This window comes from Zonotrichia albicollis, chromosome 7 (assembly GCF_047830755.1).
Source record: "Zonotrichia albicollis isolate bZonAlb1 chromosome 7, bZonAlb1.hap1, whole genome shotgun sequence".
NCBI classification, from domain to species: Eukaryota; Metazoa; Chordata; class Aves; order Passeriformes; family Passerellidae; genus Zonotrichia; species Zonotrichia albicollis.
Genome location: NC_133825.1, coordinates 10,615,608 through 10,634,727, shown reverse-complemented (window position 1 = coordinate 10,634,727; position 19,120 = coordinate 10,615,608). Strand labels below are relative to the sequence as shown.

Sequence of the window (19,120 nt, the reverse complement as noted above, 5' to 3'; positions counted from 1 at the left end):
AAGCGTCCAAAAAGTCCAGAGAGCATGGAGGACTCAGGAGCAGAAGGGGGGGAGCAGGGGGGAGAGAAGGGATCGGGGGGGGCGCTTTCTCGCGATGCCGCGGCGACGGAGCAGGGAAGCCAGGCTGCAGCGGAGCAGGCGGGGAGCGCAGGTGAAGAAAAAACAAGGGATACGTGTTTTCGCGCGGCTTTGCTTGACTCAGGGCGGGGGGCAGCAGCGGTCCCGGCCGGCAGGGGTGCGGAAGCGTGTGCAGCGGGCGGAATTCGCGAAGGCTCGGGGGAGGCACAAACCAACGCCGGGGCGTCTGACCCAAGCAGCGAAAAAGGGGGATTTGCGCAGCCCCAGAAAGCTGCCATGCAGGGACGTAGGAGGCGCACGGTTGTGACGTTAGAGCACATGCGCAGATCCGCCAGGATCGCGGAACGCACGCGGCCGCCGGCGGGAGGGAGGCTGCTTGCACCGGCAAAAGGGGAAATAGACACGGGGATGGAGGAGGAGGAGACAGAGTCAGGGGCAGACCAAAGGGGAGATATCTCAGGTGTGGAACAAGATGGAGACAGTGAAAGTAGTTCGGGAGACACAGGGAGCGGCTCGGAGAGCACGCAGGCGCAGAGAGTGCAGCGTGGGCGGGAGCGGGACACACCCCCTGTAACATCCCGGGCGAGGAGGGGCCGCGCCAGGGAGTTCATATCCCGGGGCCCCCCGCCTTCTCCAGACTTGGTGCCCTTGATCAAAACCCTTGGAGTCCAAGACTCACCCCCTCAGGAGAGACGTTCTGGTGTTCAAACCCCAATTTCAGCTGAATTAAAAGCCGAAAACACACGGTCCGGAACGGGGCGACCAACATGGCCGCCGATAGGAAGTGAAGCAGTAGAGTACGCTACGTCACCAGAGACAGGGAGGCCGGTGACAGCGCCATCTGGTGGCTGGAAGACAGAAGTGCACGTCATGCCGGATTGGATCGGCGGAGCCACAGCGCCATCTCGTGGCGAGACTGCAACAATGCAGCAATTTTTCCCAACATTATATAAAAAGAAAAGCATTTTAAAGAAAACAATGCCAACACAACAAAGGAATTATCCATCGACTTCAAGGTTTCATGAAGATGATGAAAGCTCAGATGAAGAACAGCTACAAGAAGGAAATGTTATAAGGATCACAGCATCAGAAGGGGTTCCTATATGGATGCTGTCAGCAGCAGAAGCAACAAAGAGCTTCCTGCATTCAGTGGACACCACAAAAAAGAAACATCAACAGGATCCTCGAGCTTCCTTTTCGGATTTGGGAGCGAGGCCAAAAACCTCAAGGTGAAGAATGAGACGTGATGAACCAACGACATCCACAGTACCATTATTTATGCAAATTCCAACGGAACCTGAAGAAGAAGAATTTCAGGAGCCAGTGAAGACGATGGATTGGAAGCGAATCAGAAAAGCATTGGCAAAAGAAAAGCATTTATTTCCGGGATCAGGAGATCTGACAATGCCAGTGACATATGATGCCCAGGGACAGAACCAGAGGTGGGAAAGGATGGGTCATGAAATACTCAAGGACTTAGGGAAGGCGGCTCAAACTTTTGGGCTGAATTCACAATACTTCAAACAGCTACTAAGAGGGACATTCGCTACATATGATCTCACACCATATGACATTCGAAGTATTGTGGCAATGATTCTCACTGACACTCAAAGCCTTGTCTGGGAAAAAAGGTGGAGAAAATATCTCGCTGAATTACGGAACAGATACCAAGGTGGACCAAATGCAAACCTCACAGAGGGGCAGTTAGCAGGAGATCCTCCAGATGACAACCCAGGGGAACAAGCAGCTAGGCTGCCACGAAGAGTATTAAGTGACATCAAGGAAGCAGCGAGGATGGCAATTATGCAAATCGCACCAGCAGGAGCTCCAGAAGTCCCATTCTCTTGCATCAAGCAAGGTCCCACAGAGCCATTCATGTCGTTCATCGATCGACTCACGCAAGCCGTGGATCGACAGGTGACGATAGAAGAAGCGAAGAGGCCTCTCTTGGAAAGCTTAGCCTTCGGCAATGCCAACCCGGATTGTCAAAGGGTGATTAGCGCCATGCCAGGACGGCCATCCTTGGCAGAGATGGTGGAGGCATGCAGCAAGGTGGGAACACCTCAGCATGTCGCAGCGATTGTGAAGAATGAATTGAGAGAGGAATGGGAGAATCAATTAAAGGGACATTCAGAAAAGCAAGCAGAGGACAAGACACTGGAAAAGATGCTGGAAAAAATACTGCATCAACAGAATGAGAACATCAACAAAGTTCTTGCGACGATGCAGAAAAAGAACAATCCCCCAAGAGGACAGTGCTATAGATGTGGGGAGCTTGGGCACATGAAAAGGAACTGTGCACAAACACATACGCCAGCGCCGATACAGAAGGCGGAAAGGCCAGTTTGCGCACGGTGCGGGAGAGGAAGACACCCTGCGAAAGAATGTTATTCCCGGACAGACGTGGATGGAAATCCGTTACCGTATCCGGGAAACGCGAGGCGCAGCGCAGACCAGCGCGCTCAGACACAAGTACTGGCGGTGTCGCAAGAACAGACGGGGCAATCATCAGTGAGCAACAAGCAGACGCACTCAGCAAAACCCTCAGCCGATTCCACAGTGGCCCAGACCTCCTCCCACCAGGGGCACAGTGCACATTGGCAGCTTCAAAATTAGTATGCTTTCTAGACGAAAGTCATGCGGAAATACCAACAGGTGTCCGCGGGGACTCATATAAGAAGCAAGATTTCCTGATAATTGGACAAGATAAGTGCAGTATTCTTGGACTCATTGTCTATCCAACAGTTATCTCAGCGGACAAAAATACAGAATTGACAGTGTTGGCGAGAGCACTTCGTCCACCATTGACTGTACCAGAAAACACTGTGGTTGCGAGAGCCTTTGCACTGCCGCCACACGCAGTTGGAGAGGTCATGTCAATCTTCGACGAAGAAGGTTTCCCTATGAAGGAACATGTTGAAGTACATACAACATGGGTGAAGCACATAGGTCGAGACCGACCCACGCTCACATGCCAATTGACATGCGGGAACGGAACAATAGCGATCACAGGCATGCTCGATACAGGGGCGGATGTAACAGTGATATCATACATCTTTTGGCCACGTAGCTGGAGCTTGGTCGCGCCACTGGGTTCTCTCTCAGGCATAGGGGGAGCATCTCTATGTCTGCAAAGTGAGAATTCTGTCGTTGTCACGGGACCAGGAGACAAGACGGCGGTCATTCGTCCTTTTATTGTCCAAAAGCCGATCACAGTCTGGGGTCGAGACCTTTTGGCACAATGGGGTGCGAAGACCGAAGTGGATTTTTAGTAGGGGTCACTGCAGCACTCCCCACACTGAAACTGACATGGAAAACCAATGCTCCAGTTTGGGTGGATCAGTGGCCCCTTGAGCGGAAAAAGTTGAGTGCTTTGAGAAACCTGGTCTGAGAACAATTGCAGGCGGGACACATCAGGCCAACAGACAGCCCTTGGAATTCTCCAGTGTTTGTCATCAAGAAAAAACTATTGGGCAAATGGAGATTGTTACACGATCTCAGGAAGATCAATGAAGTCATAGAAGACATGGGACCGCTTCAATTGGGACTTCCATCTGTCTCAATGATTCCCAGAGATTGGCAGCTTGTGGTCATTGACCTCAAGGATTGTTTTTTCAGTATCCCACTCCATCCAGATGACGCTCCGAGATTCGCCTTTTCAGTTCCGAGTATCAACAAGGAAACGACTCTGCAGCGGTACCATTGGGTCGTTCTTCCACAGGGTCTGAAAAACTCTCCGATGATCTGCCAATGGTACGTGGCACGAGCTTTGGCACCAGCGCGGAAGAAATTTCCAAAATAAAGATCATTCATTACATGGATGATTTGCTCATTGCAGCATCAACACAAGAGGAGCTGCAAGAAGCTTGTGACTGTGTGATCGCAGAGGTGCAAAAGGCAGGTCTAGAAATCAGCATTTCGAAGATTCAAGAGGTTGCACCTTGGAAATATCTAGGGTGGAAAATTTCAGAAAGAACAATAAAACCTCAAAAAATGGAGATCAGCACCAAGATCACCAATCTGCACGATTTGCAACAGCTTCTGGGAGAAATCAACTGGATGAGGCCGGTTTTGGGAATCACAAACAGCGACATCCCAGCGTTGCTCGATCTTTTGAGAGGAGACACAGACATTCGGTCTCCCCGGACACTCACGCAAGAAGCAAAGAAGGAATTGGAGAAAGTTGCAGATGCGATACAGAAAAGGCAGGCACATCGATTTGTTCCAACGTTGCCTTTTCAGTTGGCAGTGCTGGGGAAGAAAACACAGTTCCATGGTTTGATCTTCCAATGGGACGAGTCGCAAAAGGACTCTTTGATAATCATAGAGTGGATTTTCCTACCACACAGGCCCGCAAAAACAATTCTTACAGATTTGGAGATGGCAGCACAGATCATCATAAAAGCGAGAACAAGGTTGCTGACGATGGCAGGAAGAGAATTCTCAACCATCAGGTTACCCTTGAAACAAGACTATTTCGAGTGGGCGATGCAACAATCGAAAGACCTGTTAATCGCATTGTTGGCGTTCCCAGGAACTTGCACAATCCACTTTCCGCAACACAAAATACTGCAATCGCAAATATGTTATAAAACAAAACCAAGGATAAGTGAAGAACCTTTGGATGGGATCACAGTGTTCACGGATGGCTCAGGGAAGACACACAAGTCAGTGATCACGTGGAGAGACTCAACGACAGGGGATTGGGAATCTGACGTGAGGAAGGTTCAGGGCTCTCCACAAATTGTGGAGTTGGCAGCTGTTGTCCGAGCATTTCAGTTGTTCAAACAACCTCTCAATCTGGTGACAGACTCCGCATATGTTGCGGGTGTGGTCAAGAGATTGGAAGGTTCGCTCTTGAAAGAAGTCAGTAATGGGGTTTTATACTCCTATCTGACGAGCTTGAAGGCATTGCTAGAGGGCAGGGAAAGAGAGTATTTTATCACACACATTAGAGCGCACACGACACTTCCGGGATTTTTAGCAGAGGGAAATGCTCGAGCAGACAGGTTGACAATGCCCATTTCGCAAACACTGCCGGACATTTTTGAGCAAGCAAGGTTAAGTCATGCGTTTTTTCATCAGAATGTGCAAGCGCTGATGGAGTCCTTTCGTCTCACAAAGACTCAGGCGAGGGAGATCATTAGTGCTTGCCCAGACTGTCAGTTTGTGCAGCCACCTTCTTCCACCGGTGCTATCAATCCGCGGGGGCTGCAAAGTCTTCAGTTGTGGCAAGCTGATGTCACAAAATATCCATCTTTTGGGAGGCTCAAAAATGTTCATGTTTCTGTAGATACATTCTCAGGTGCAGTCTTTGCTTCAGCACATGCAGGGGAAACAGCAGACCATGCTTGCCGACATTTTCTGCAAGCATTTGCAGCGTTAGGTGTGCCTCAGGAGATAAAAACAGATAATGGTCCAACGTATAAAGGCAGGGTGCTTGACAAATTCCTGAAAAAATGGGGTGTCAGACACACGTTCGGTATTCCACATTCACCCACAGGTCAAGCAATCATTGAAAGAACACATCACACCCTGAAATCCCTTCTGGACAGACAGAGAAGGGGTGAACCAGAGGCAACACCTCACATGAAATTAAATAAGGCACTGTATGTGTTGAATTTCCTAAATAGCTCATCCTTGGAACCTAATCCACCAATCGTGAGACACTTTCTAAATAGCACACAGGCAAAGCTAAGGGAAAACCCTTTGGTTTTGATCAGGAACCCAGAGACAGGACAAATAGAGGGTCCTTTCAGACTAATCACTTGGGGCAAGGGTTTCGCTTGTATCTCCACAGATCGAGGTCTAAAGTGGGTGTCGGCGCGGCACGTGAAGCCATTCCGGACGCGAGAACCCGAGAACGCTGATCCAAGAAACAAAGAGACGAGTACTCAGACAGAAGTCGAGACTCAGGCCGGAAAGAGCGATCCCGAAGAAAAATAAAAAGAAACTAAGGACTTTGGGGATTTCTGTATAAAAGCGTAATAATGAGTATCATGATGCTTATGTGCATCATTCTTTCATTCATTGCAGCAAGTAAGGGAGAAGATTTACCTGTAAATCAGCCAAGGCAAAATCTATGGGAGACTTTGGCTCAAGCAGCAAATCTAGATAGTATTTGCCTGACACATTCGAGGCCAGGAAAACCATTTTCTGCATGCATGGTTGGATTGCCAGTGGACGAATGGCCAGTTCCAGGGCATTCCGCAGTTAACATTTCACAGGTCATTGAAAATCCTGTGAAAGAGTGGTGTGCTTGGACACATCTACTTCCTGTGGCTTCTACAGAACCTCAGGAATTGGAGATTTTTGGGTCCATGACAATGGAATTCTGCATGCAGTTTGAAGTTCCGGAGGCCACAAAGGCAAAAACTATCGATTTAACTCCCAATCATGAGTTTTATAAGAATGCATCAGCTTGGTGCAAATATACAAAGAGAACTGCCAAAGGATCGATCCAAGTCCCAGTGCAATTGCCACGGGGTTTGTTTTTAATTTGCGGGGACAGAATTTGGCACGGCATTCCTGCTAATGCCATGGGAGGTCCATGCAGCATTGGGGAAATTTCAATGCTGTCGCCTGATTTGAACATGTTAAGAGAGAAAAGGCGCAGAGGAAAAAGATCAATCCAAAATTATGCGACAGACTGCAATGACGAAGTATTTTCTTGGGATAAGAAAACGAGCATTGCTATGGCAATTTTCTCACCTCAAACAGCATCAGGGGTGGCTTTGACTCAGATCGACCACATGGGTTGTTGGTTGAGCAAACATGCACGATCTGTGTCTGTCGCATTGGATGACATATTAAAAGACGTTAGTGGTATAAGACAGGCGACTCTTCAAAACAGAGCTGCAATCGATTATCTATTGCTCACCCATGGACATGGGTGTGAAGAGTTTGAAGGGATGTGCTGCATGAATCTCTCAGATCATTCAAAATCAATTCATGAAAGTATTAGAAATATAAAAGACAGCGTAAATAAGCTTGGCGAGATCACGGGATCATGGATTGATCAGCTGGCAGATTTCTTTGACATTTCTCCTATTTGGAGAAGAATTTTAAGGGTAGGGTTTTATGTTTTAATAGTCCTACTAGTCCTCATGATTGTCGTCCCGTGCATTTTTGTATGTCTGAAGCGCGCCATGAATCGGGTGATAAAAGAGGTTTTCTTGGTGCAAACAGAAGGGGGAGATGTGGGATCTCAGGATCTGAGTCCTGAGATGCCGGGCCACCGAGACCACCCTTGGGGGGCCCGGGAGTCCTGGAATGTTGCCAGAAGTGTCTGGTGGCAGGACTTTGACCCTACACGGGAGACGACACCTGTATGAAGATAAGAGGACTTCACCGAGGTGAATGGCGAAAAAATTAGCTAATTAGAGGGTGAGACACAGGGTTTAGGATTTATGTACAGGGGGGTTTAGAGGAATAAGATGGAGGAATTGGGGTGTGTCCTGTCCTCCTTCTTCTTCCCCTTCTCCTCCATCTTCTTTGGTGATGGTGGCACTTTTGGATTGGTTATTACTGAGAGTGCACCCAGCAATGAGAATAAATGGTATTGGGGAAAAATGATAAATATTGTACACGTAACAATGGGTATAAAGATACGTGGCGGTCCGGAGGACGGCACAGTGTGCTCATGGCTGACTGCTGAGCAGATCTCTGTTCGGCTGAAAGAAAATCTTTTAGATAAACAATTAATAAACATAAAAACCGAAAGAAGAACTGAAGCCTCTTCTCGTCCTTCGATACGCGGGCTGCCCCAAGGCCACCTCGGGCCTTTCCAGGCCCCTCAAACAGCCGAGATAAACCGGACACCCGGCAAGAGCCCTGAGCAAGGAGGGAGAGACAGCATCTGCCTGGCCAGGGGCTGGGGCTCAGGCCTTGGCCCTTTGCGTTCCTCAAACACATCCAGCTTTGCTCAGCACCACAGACACTTTTGCCTTGTTTGTCCCCAGCCATCATCACTGCCTCCAGTGTTCTGCTCTAACTGGAACCTGGGGACATTTCTCAGTCATGTTTTTCAGTGGGACCCATTAAAACTTCATGAAACTTTGGAGGCTAAATTTAATTTTGAGTTCTTGAGAAGTTTTTTGAAGGTGCTTTAAGGGACTGAGTCTGATGTAAACAACACCAAATCCCCTAGAGGCTCATTAAGGTCCTTGTGCTGTGTCTGTGCTGCTGAGCTTTAAAGGAACAGCTCTTGCCAGGGCCAGCTCCTCTCCCAGCTCAGCAGGGCTGAGGGCTCTGCCTGCAGGCACTGAGGAGACAGGAGCCAAGCAGAGACAGGCAATCAGGATTGGGAAGAAATTGAGCTGAGACTTCACCTGGGGAAAGGTCTTCACAGCCCTGTGCATGGTGTGTTGGTGCAGGGCAACGTCCCCTGTGCTCCTGGAGGGATCTCCTGAAGCCAGCAAACCCCACAGTCTGGGGGATGTGTCAGGAGGACTCTCCCAGTTTTGCTGTGGCACAGGAGCAGGAGGAGGAGGATGTGCTGCAGAGCGGGGCTGCCCTGGGCACCGTCAGAGGGACAGGGCAGGACGGCTCCTGCTGCCAGGGATGGCTGCAGGGGGTGAAGCTGGGGCTGCAGCCAGGGCTGCTCAGAGCTCCAGCCCATGCCCAGCTCAATTCTGAGAAGACTTTTCATGAACTCATTCAGGGCTGGTGTTTCCTGCTTGGGTCTCTACTTTCCAGAATCTGTGCTCCCACTTTTCCTTGGCTCAGCTTGTTGCCAATAGAAACTCAGTTTTGCAGGGCAGAGCAGGGGCTGAGACTCCTAAACCATCACAGTGAGTATTCCTGGGCACCGCAGCAAGTGTCTAGCCTCCAGATCCATGCAGCATCACCTTTCCATGGTGCCCAGGCTGGGCGAGCTGTTCTTTAATCCCTGCAGGGCCCAGCAGCTGCAGGGCAGGGCTGGCCCAGGGGCTGGGCTGGGCTCTGGCAGCTCTGGCAGGGAAGGAGCCCAGGGCCACAGGAGCAGCTGGGGCTGGGACAGCTCCAGCAGCAGAGCCGTGGGCAGGGAGGGAGGGAGGCAGTGCTGAGGGAAGCCCTGCTGCAGGGCAGATGTGGCACCTGCGGGGCCTGCCCTGCGGGGCACACACTGCCCTGAGCAGCACAGCTCTTGTGTCCCCTCGCAGCCAGCACAGCCCTCAGCCCGGGGGCTCGGGGCCCTCAGTCCCTCCTGGGCCGGCAGAGCAGCCCCAGAGATGAAGGACATCTCTGCAGCCATGTGCCCATTCCCTGCTGACCAGGACCTGAGGGCCGCTGTCCTGCCCTGCTGCTGCCTGGCAGGGGCTGGCCAGGGCTGACCAGGGAAAGGCTTTTCCTCAGGCCCAGCTCTCTCTCTCTCCTTGCCTTGCCCAGGTGCTGCTGGCATTGCTGAGGGGCTCTCTGCAATGGCAGTTCCAGCTGCAGGGCCGGGCCCAGCCCTTGGGCTCCTGCTGTGCAGGCTGAGCACAGCAATGGGGTATCCCAGCTCCCTGTGCCCGGGCAGCTCTGGGCAGGGCAGCCTGGGAGGCTGGCAATGAGCCCACTCTCCTGACTCTGGGAAAGGCAGGAGCCACTTTGTGTGCCAGGGATCCCTCTGCCCTCAGCTGTGTCTCCTGGCTGTCCAGGGTAACATGGGAGTGGATTTCAGACAGGTGCATGTCCAGGGCAGCTGTAAGAGGAGAGAGGGACAGAGCAGCTCCCCTCAGTCTGCACTAAGCTTCAGACAATCCTCCTGCCTCCCTGGACTCTCTTTTCTTTTACAATGCAGCAGAATCTCTCATTCTGCATCCTGCCATCCTCATCTCTTCAGCCAGGCAGCTCTTCTGCCTTAGGGGAAGATTCTTTATCCAAGTCCAAACACCAGGACTGGCTCCTGCCCTCACTGTTCCCCTGCACTGACTGGGGGTCAGGGCTGACCTACCAGGTGTCCTGCAGGTCAAGGTTCAGCTCCTCACATAGCATTGGCCAGCAGCAATCAGGACTCCAGCAACAGAGCCCAAGGAAGATCTCTGAGACATGGACAGGGGAAGGTGTTTCGTGGCCAGAAAGTGTCTATGAGGCAGGGCTTGGATTTTTCTATGAGAAATCTCCCCTCAATTATCACTCTGATTCCTCCTTCCGTAGGTTGAAATGTGCACACACAGCAAATGTCCAACAGCAGCTCCATCAGGCACTTCCTCCTGCTGGCATTGGCAGACACGCGGCAGCTGCAGCTCCTGCACTTCTGCCTCTTGCTGGGCATCTCCCTGGCTGCCCTCCTGGGCAACGGCCTCATCATCAGCACAGTAGCCTGCGGCCACCACCTGCACACGCCCATGTTCTTCTTCCTGCTCAACCTGGCCCTCAGCGACCTGGGCTCCATCTGCACCACTGTCCCCAAAGCCATGCACAATTCCCTCTGGCACACCAGCAACATCTCCTACAAAGGATGTGCTGCACAGATGTTTCTGTTTGTATTTTTCATTACAGCAGAATTTTCCCTCCTGACTGTCATGGGCTACGACTGCTACGTGTCCATCTGCAAACCCCTGCACTACGGGACCCTCCTGGGCAGCAGAGCTTGTGCCCACATGGCAGCAGCTGCCTGGGCCAGTGCCTTTCTCAATGCTCTGCTGCACACGGCCAATACATTTTCCCTGCCCCTGTGCCATGGCAATGCCCTGGGCCAGTTCTTCTGTGAAATCCCACAGCTCCTCAAGCTCTCCTGCTCCAAATCCTATATCAGGGAACTTGTGCTCAGTGTAGTTAGTTTTTCTGTTATTTGGTTGTTTTGTGTTCATTGTTTTCTCCTATTTGCAGATTTTCAGGGCTGTGCTGAGGATCCCCTCTGAGCAGGGACGGCATAAAGCCTTTTCCACCTGCCTCCCTCACCTGGCCGTGGTCTCCCTCTTTGTCACCACTGGCGTATTTTCCTACCTGAAGCCCCCCTCCATATCCTCCCCATCCTTGGATCTGGCAGTGTCAGTTCTGTACTCAGTGGTTCCTCCAGCCCTGAACCCTCTTATCTATAGCCTGAGGAACCAGGAGCTCAAGCATGGAATGAGAAAAATGATGACTGGATGGTTTTCAGAAGGAATAAAGTACCCCTTTTTTACAGCATAACATTCAGAGTGTATCTCATTACAGACTTAGTCTACCTTTTCATATATTGGTATTGTGGTGGGTGGATATTTTTGTTTTTCTTGTGATCATCTTGATCACAACATAATCTTATTATTCACCCCTCTTCTACTTAAGTGTTTTCCTCTTGAATTTGACTTACAGATTTTGTAAATTGGGAAGTGTTCTCTCCGTTTTTTTAAACAAATTAAAGGACCCTGCTTCAAATGCTTTCTCTGGTACACTTTCACTGAGAGTTTTCTAAAAGCTGTGGTGCTTTGCAGCACAGCAACACAGACAGGGAGCACCAGCACATGATCTTTTCAGAGCTGCTCTCTACTCCACACTCTCCTTTGAGCCCTTTTTGTGCTCTGAGGGCTGAGTGCTCTGGAAGCAGGGACAGCAATGAAATCTGTTGTGAGAGAGCTGACCTCCATCCCAGCGCTGCCATCAGCAAAGGGATCTCCTCAGCCCAGTGCCTGAAGGCTTCCTTCTGCCACAGTCTGTCTCAAGAATATGCCAAGGGCTGGACTCTAAAGAGGCTCATTGTTCTCCCAGGGCTCTGTGGGATCAGATCAGTGTCCCAGTGTCACCTACAAGGGACTCAGGTCTGGGTCAGGTTTTCCTTGTGGGTGGCCAGTGCCCATCAGATGGTGAATGGTCTGCGCTGAACCTTCCTGGGGCTCTGCAGCTTATGCCATGACTGATGGCAGGGGAAGGTTTTCTCGACCATCTCCTTTTACTTTGCAGTGCCTCGATTTTCTGGAGCATACTCATGATTTTCAGTGTCACCAGTGCCCAGATCAGTTGTGTCTCCTGAGACATTCTGACACAGCATTTTTTAAGCACAGTCCTCCCCGCCTGCTGAATCCTTGTTACTGAGCTTGCAAGGGTCTTCAGGGTGAAGAGAGAGGCGAGAATCTTTTAAATTCTAATAAATTAAAAAGAAAAATGGTTGTAATTTTCTCTGCTGTGCACATGCAGAGGAAAGAACAAACACTTGACAGGTTATCCGTTGCCAATCCAAATCTCAATCAAGTGCTGGTGTGGAATGAACAGGGGATTTCTTCACCTGTAGAACATACAATTCTATCAAATCACTAAAACAATCTTACAATATAAGAAAATGCAAAAAACAACACAAAGAAAATTCCAGTCCAAGCAGCTGAGCTTCAGGAAAAGTCCATGGGCCTTGTCCTGGGGTGACGTTATGATGCTTGTATATTCCCATTCATCTGTTCTGTGCCTTTAAGACCGGCTCTGAAGCGTGGAAGTTTTGTTTGGGTTTCTCTTATCAGGGACACAGAGACAAGCGGTACATAAGGCTTTTTTTTTCTCTTCCAGCTTCAGCTTGCTGCTTTTGCTTGCTCTCTTTTTCTGCTCTTGCTTCTGCTCTGCTTTCTGCTTCTGCTTATTAGCTAGTTCTAGCTAAACAGTCCACATTGCTTCCTGGACTGTTTCTCCTCTCCTGCTTCTGTGACCACCTCGAACCTGCTCTGGACTGGGACCCGGGAACACCGAAGGTTCAGCTGCAGCAGCTGGCCCAGCGCCGGAGGGACTGAGAACAGAGCAACCACCCCCCGAAAGAGACTTTCTGATTTTGTCATCTTTCTCAGAGCGGTGTCATCAGGTATTGTTCATTTTGTGTGCTGGGGGGTGCGGGGCCAGTCAAATAAACAGGTTCTTTCCACATCTCTCCGAGGAATTTTTTCCCGAACTGGTTGGGGGGAGGGGCCGTGTGGGTTTTGCTTTCTGGAGGGGCCCTCCTTTGCAGATTCTTTAACAAATTTGCCCTAAACCAGTACACTCCAATAGGAAGAAGAGAACCTAACCCTATCCCACCTGTTTCATCTGTCCCTATCCCACTACCTGCTCCTCACCCACCTACCCCTGAACCTGTCTCATCTAGTACACCTTTCCCTCTTTATCCCCCTCTCCCATCATCACCTGATCCCTCTTCCTCGGAAGATGAGCGAAACCTAACTGTGATAGAAAGGAGAAAGAGGTATGCAAGCGAAAAAGATAGCAATGGTAATGAATCAGTGACCCCAATAGCCCATAGAACCCGGGGTCGGGCAAAGCTTGCTCCAGTTGTGCATGGAAAAAGCATAAGCAAACGAAAACGGACTGTGATTGCCCCCTTGTGACAAGGTGTCGGAGTGGAAGGGCCAGTATTTGTAAAAGTGCCTTTTTCCCCGGCAGACTTAGTTATTTGGAAACAGTCAGCCGGAACTTATAGAGAAAATCCTGATAAAATGGCACACGTAGCAAAAGTGATTATGAAAACTCAAAATCTTGACTGGGATGACATAGAAGTAATATTAGATACTCTGATGGATTCTACTGAAAAAGAACTGGTACTTAAGGCAGCCAAAGAGAGGGCAAGAGAAGATATTAGAAATGGGCTGGTAACAGGGAATTTAGATGTGAATTTCCCAATTGAGGATCCAAATTGGGGCCCTAATTTATTTTGCGATATGAGGAAATTACGGAAATATCATGAGTGGATCCAAATAGGAGTTCAGAACGCTGTGCCCAAAACTATAAATTGGTCGAAACTATACGAGGTTTGACAGGAAAAGAAGGAATCTCCAACTGCGTTTTTGGAGAGGCTTAAGGACGTAGCAAGGAAACATACAGACCTCCAAATGGATCCAGAGCAAGCAAAGGTTCAGCTCGCTCTCATATTCTTGGGCCAATCACAGGTTGATATTTGTAGAAAATTGCAAAAATTAGAAGGGGAAGAATTAAGGAATTTGGATAAGTTACTTGAGGTTGCTGGGAAGGTATATAACAATCGGGAAAAAGAAGCTAGTAAAAAGCAGCAGCAGAATCTTTTGGCAGTAATACAGGAGAAAGGGAACCCAAATTTCAGGGGACGTAACAGGAGTGGTTGGGGTAGGAAGCCAGTTACCCAGGGGTTAAGCCTGAATCAATGTGCATATTGCAAGGGGATGGGACATTGGAAGCGAGGTTGTTCAAAATTGTTTCACCAGGAGAATCAGTTCCAGCAGGGAAACGCTGCCAAAGCCATGGTGTTAGGAGAATATAACTAACTGAACCTGTGGAACAGGTTCAAGAACTCACCACAAATATACAATAGAATTTAACCCACCAATATTTCCAGTAAAGAAACCAAATAGGTGAATATAGGTTAATGCAGGATTTGAGAGCAATAAATAAAAAGGACATTTATCCAGTGGTAACAAATTCTCACACATTGCTAACATCCGTAAAGGGGATATATAAGTGGTTTACTGTAACTGATATAAAGATGCCTTTCTCTGCATACCCTTTGACAAAGACAGTAGGAAACCTTTTGTCTTTGAGTGGAAAACCCCAGGGAATGGAAGAAAGACCCAGCTCACCTGGACCCGACAAGAACTCGCCGACCCTATTTGGAAACCAATTGGCAAAGGAATGGAGATTTGGACCGAAAATGGGCAAGTGCCAAGAGACCAGTACTTATTGTTGCAGTATGTTGGTGATATACTAATAGCTACAGACTGTGATTTACCTGGGATGTGAAATTTCACAAGGGCAACAAAAACTAGGTACTAACCGTATCCAAGCTATTTGTGCTATTCCAGAGCCCCAGAATTTATATGAGCTGCGAGTCTTCCTCGGGATGGCAGGATGGTGTCGCTTGTGGATCATGGACTATGGACTGATTGCAAAACCCCTGTATGAAGCTCAGAAGACGCAGCCAATTCACCTGGGGCAAAGCTCAGAAAGAAGCCTTCCTAAAATTAAAAGAAGCACTGACAACTGCTCCAGCACTGGGGTTACCTGATCTGTCTAAAGATTTTCAGCTGTTTGTACGTGAAAGGCTGCGCCTAGCACTAGGAGTCCTGACCCAACGTCTGGGAAGCTGGAAAAGGCCGGTGGGCTACTTTTCCAAACAACTCGACAGCATAAGTGCTGGGTGGCCCCCATGTCTGCAGGCAGTCGCAGCTACTGTGATCCTGATACAAGAAGCCAGGAAACTTACTATGGGAAGGCACATAGATGTCTATGTACCACACATGGTAACCACTGTCTTAGAACAAAGGGGGGCCATTGGCTATCTCCCAGCAGGATGATGAAATTCCAGGTAGTCCTGACCGAGCAGGATGATGTCACATTAAAAACAACTAACCTTTTGAATCCAGCTTTGTTCCTAGGTACCACAACTGAAGAAGGCCCATTAGAACACGACTGTGTAGAAGTAATAGAGTACACCTGTTCAGCAAGAGAAGACCTGAAAGACGTCCCACTAGAGCAGCCGGAGTGGGAGCTGTTTACAGATGGGAGCAGCTTCATGGAAAACGGAACCAGATACGCTGGATATGCAGTAACAACAGTCAATACAGCAGTGGAGGCAAAGGCATTACCACCAAATACATCTGCCCAGAAGACAGAACCGGTTGCTTCAACCAGGGCACTAGAATTAAGTGAAGGGAAAAAGGTAAATATCTGGACTGACTCAAAATATGCTTTTGGAGTGGTGCATGTACACGGAGCACTGTGGAAAGAAAGAGGACTGTTATCTTCTCGGGGTACGCACATTAAACATCAGGATGCAGTCCTGCAATTGATAAAGGCAGTACAAAAACCTGAACAAGTGGCAATCTTACACTGCAAAGCACACCAATCAGGAAACTCCAAAATCTGTGAGGGAAATCGAAAGGCGGATTGGGCAGCCCGACAGGTTGCTCGAGAGGTACAAACAACAATGGCATTGATACCTTTGAAGCTTAATGTATCAAAATTCAATTTGCCTCCAAAACCAAAATATTCAGTAGAAGATGAGAGACTGGCACGTTTGCTAAATGCACAAAAGAATTCAGAAGGATGGTATGTAACCACACAAGGACAAATAGTGGTACCCCCCTTGATAATGAGAGTTCTGCAAATTAAACATAACAAATGTCACTGGGGAGCAGAGGCATTGGTAAAATTACTAAAGCAGAGTTTAATTTCAGTACGGATGTTAACAATGGCAAAATCAGTAATGTCAAAATGTAATATCTGCTTGAAAAACAACCCGGTGGCCAGGCAACAGGCACAGTTAGGAAGAATTCGGATAGCAATAGAGCCAGGAGACTATTGGCAGGTAGATTTTGTTGAGCTACCAAGAACTCGAGGATACAAATACCTGTTAGTGGGGGTTGACACATTCTCTGGGTAGCCAGAAGCCCTTCCCTGTCGCACGAACCAAGCAAAGGAAACAGTTAAGTGGTTACTACAGGAGATTATTCCCAGATTCAAGGTACCCCTAGGGGTATCATCAGATAGGGGACCCCATTTCATAGCTACAGTAGTAAGAGAGGTAAGTAGATTGCTGGGGATAAATTGGGATCTCCACACACCATGGAGACCCCAGTCAAGTGGACAGGTAGAGAGGATGAATCAGACACTAAAAAGGCAAATCAGTAAAATATGCCAAGAAGCCAAATTGCAGTGGCCCCAGGCTTTGCCAATACCACTGTGGAGGATTCGGATAAAGCCTCTGAGTGGGATGACAGTCAGTCCTTATGAGATATTGTATGGGAAACCATATGAATCTCCTGAGCCTAACCCTAATGTACACATCACAGGAAAGCAGGAAGTGTATAATTATGTTCTGTCTCTTGGGAAAACTTTAGCTCGGCTCCGGAGTATCCTTGTGTGGAATGGACCACTGACTCTCGAGAACCCAGTCCATAACATACATCCAGGAGACGAGGTGTACATCAAGAACTGGAACGAGGAACCGCTGAAAGAAAAGTGGAGTGGACCCCATCAGGTACTACTGACCACCTTTACAGCAGTCAAAGTAGCCGGCGTGGAACCCTGGATCCACTACACCCGAGTGAAGAAAATCCATCCTGGATCACAGACTGTGTAAACTCTGGAATGAACAAAGGCTGCAGATAAGACGTGTTTAATTGCTTTCAGAATGCTATCAGTAATTGAGCTAACATTATAGTTATTAATATCTTTGGGATGTGGAATGCAAAATGATCAACTAACCACTCTTCATTCTAGAATGAAGAGTGAGGTACAAACAGAAACACAGGTGATAAAGGTTTCTAAGCAGTTCGGGCTGAGAATGTAATGATTGGATTAGTCAAAGATTTTGCCAAAATGCAAAACACCAGCCGCATAACTGCCTGTCTGCCAATACCAAAGGCAGCAGGAGACCTAGTAAATTGGGGAATCATAACATCAAAACTACCCGAAATACAAAAGAACAAAACAATTACATGTAAACAGGTACCCGAATCGAGGCAAGATACAGAAACCACTCTGGTATGGAAATGTGAGGCCAAGGATAGGAAAGATCAGATAGAGCCTTGGGACAGTGCGTGGTCTGTGAGTATTCTTCAAAGATTCCAGTATATGGCAAACACCCCTTGGTGTATTAAGTGGAAAGGCCCCGAGAATGAAACAGATCCAGCAATAACGAACACTGACACTAGTAGCAGAACGAGGGCAGACAAAGTAAGTTGGTGGGCATGTAATAAAACTTACGACTGCACTTCAGATGATGTAGAGATAAAACAGATGCCACCCCTGGCAATAGCCCTACAAATTAGTTGTGCTTGCAGAGGGATCAAACATAAACAAGGCAGAGTGAATTATAGAGTAATTATAGGGTGTTCCAGGATTACAATCTGAGGTCCAGGACAATTTGTATGGGCAGCAAGTGATGGTACCTGGATAACACATCTGCCTGTAGATGGGAAAGTAAAGGAGATTACTTTAGGCCTCCCAACCTTATGTCCAATTTGGAAAAAGTCCCCATTTAATGGAAAACATGAACTTCTGCAGATAAGAGCAAGACAAGAAGTTCTAGACAATGAAAATCCAGATGACACTTGGCAAGAACCCTCTAGTGGAGTGAAATTTGGATTGGCCCTAGAGTCATTGCTTGGTCCTATAGCAAACTATAAGAGCAGAGAGATGCTGTACAAACTTACAGGTCAGGTAGGTAGACTGGCAAGAGTCACCCGGGAAGGATTTAAAGAATTAAATATACAATTACAAGCCACCACAAAAATGACTTTACAAAATCGATTAGCCCTAGATATGTTACTCCTGAAAGAGCATGGAGTATGTGGATTTTTAAAGGGACAAGTTGATCATTGCTGCGTTCATATCCCAAATGTAACTGCAGATGTAGAATATGACATCAATCAGTTGTAACAAATAGATCATGAAGCACAAGAAGAGCAAAAGGATTTGGCTACAAGCTGGTTAGGAAAAATCTTTAAAGGATTAGGGTGGAATGTGAGTTCATGGATTAAATCTATCATTGAGAGTGTGATAATCTTACTAATTGTATTCTTAGCAATTTGGTTAGTTTACAGCATCTTAAAGGGAGAGATACAGAAGAAAACATCCTGGAACCAGAGGATAATAAAGGCACTAACATGAGATCCACGCCCACCACCTTCTGGTTCTCCAGTTCATAACAGCATCCACGACAACGTTTACATCAACCCTGGATTTGAAGAGCCGAGTACGAACTGAGGAATAAAGGACTGTATCAAGTGAAAACATTTACACCTATAGTGAAGTGAAAATGCTTTCAAAGGGGGGAGAATGATAGTGGAACCCTGGAAAAAGTTAAAGATAGAATCTAAAATGTTAGGCTTTGTGCTTTCCAAGAAAAACTGCACCTGCGTAAGCATTATGATAAATTATGTAATTGTTAGATGTGATGATTGTTTAGTAATTAAATGTAATTATTATATAACCATAAGAAGAATAGTGAGAAACTCTGTTGGAAATTCAGAGAGGGGCTAAATTTATGTATACAATAGAACAATATAAATTTAATAATTAACATGAAAGTTATGTAACAATAGAGTATAAAACATGATCATTTCGGATGTATGGTTGGAGTCAGATTTGGGTTGAATATACCCCGATTTCCAGAGCTCTTAATAAAAAGCACTGCATATAATCCCCCGTGATTATG

General features: G+C 47.8%; 2 protein-coding genes across 2 annotated transcripts in view; one reads left to right on the top strand and one right to left on the bottom strand.

Moving 5' to 3' along the window:
• The window catches only part of LOC102070273 (uncharacterized), a 255,480-nt gene that overhangs the window by 171,495 nt on the left and 64,865 nt on the right, over window positions 1-19,120 (bottom strand). The gene's annotated exons all lie outside the window — the stretch shown is intronic.
• LOC141729529 (olfactory receptor 14A16-like) lies at window positions 10,221-11,175 on the top strand. Its single transcript, XM_074544237.1, is given in 2 exon segments — window positions 10,221-10,822; window positions 10,824-11,175. Coding segments are annotated over 2 exon segments (954 nt in total).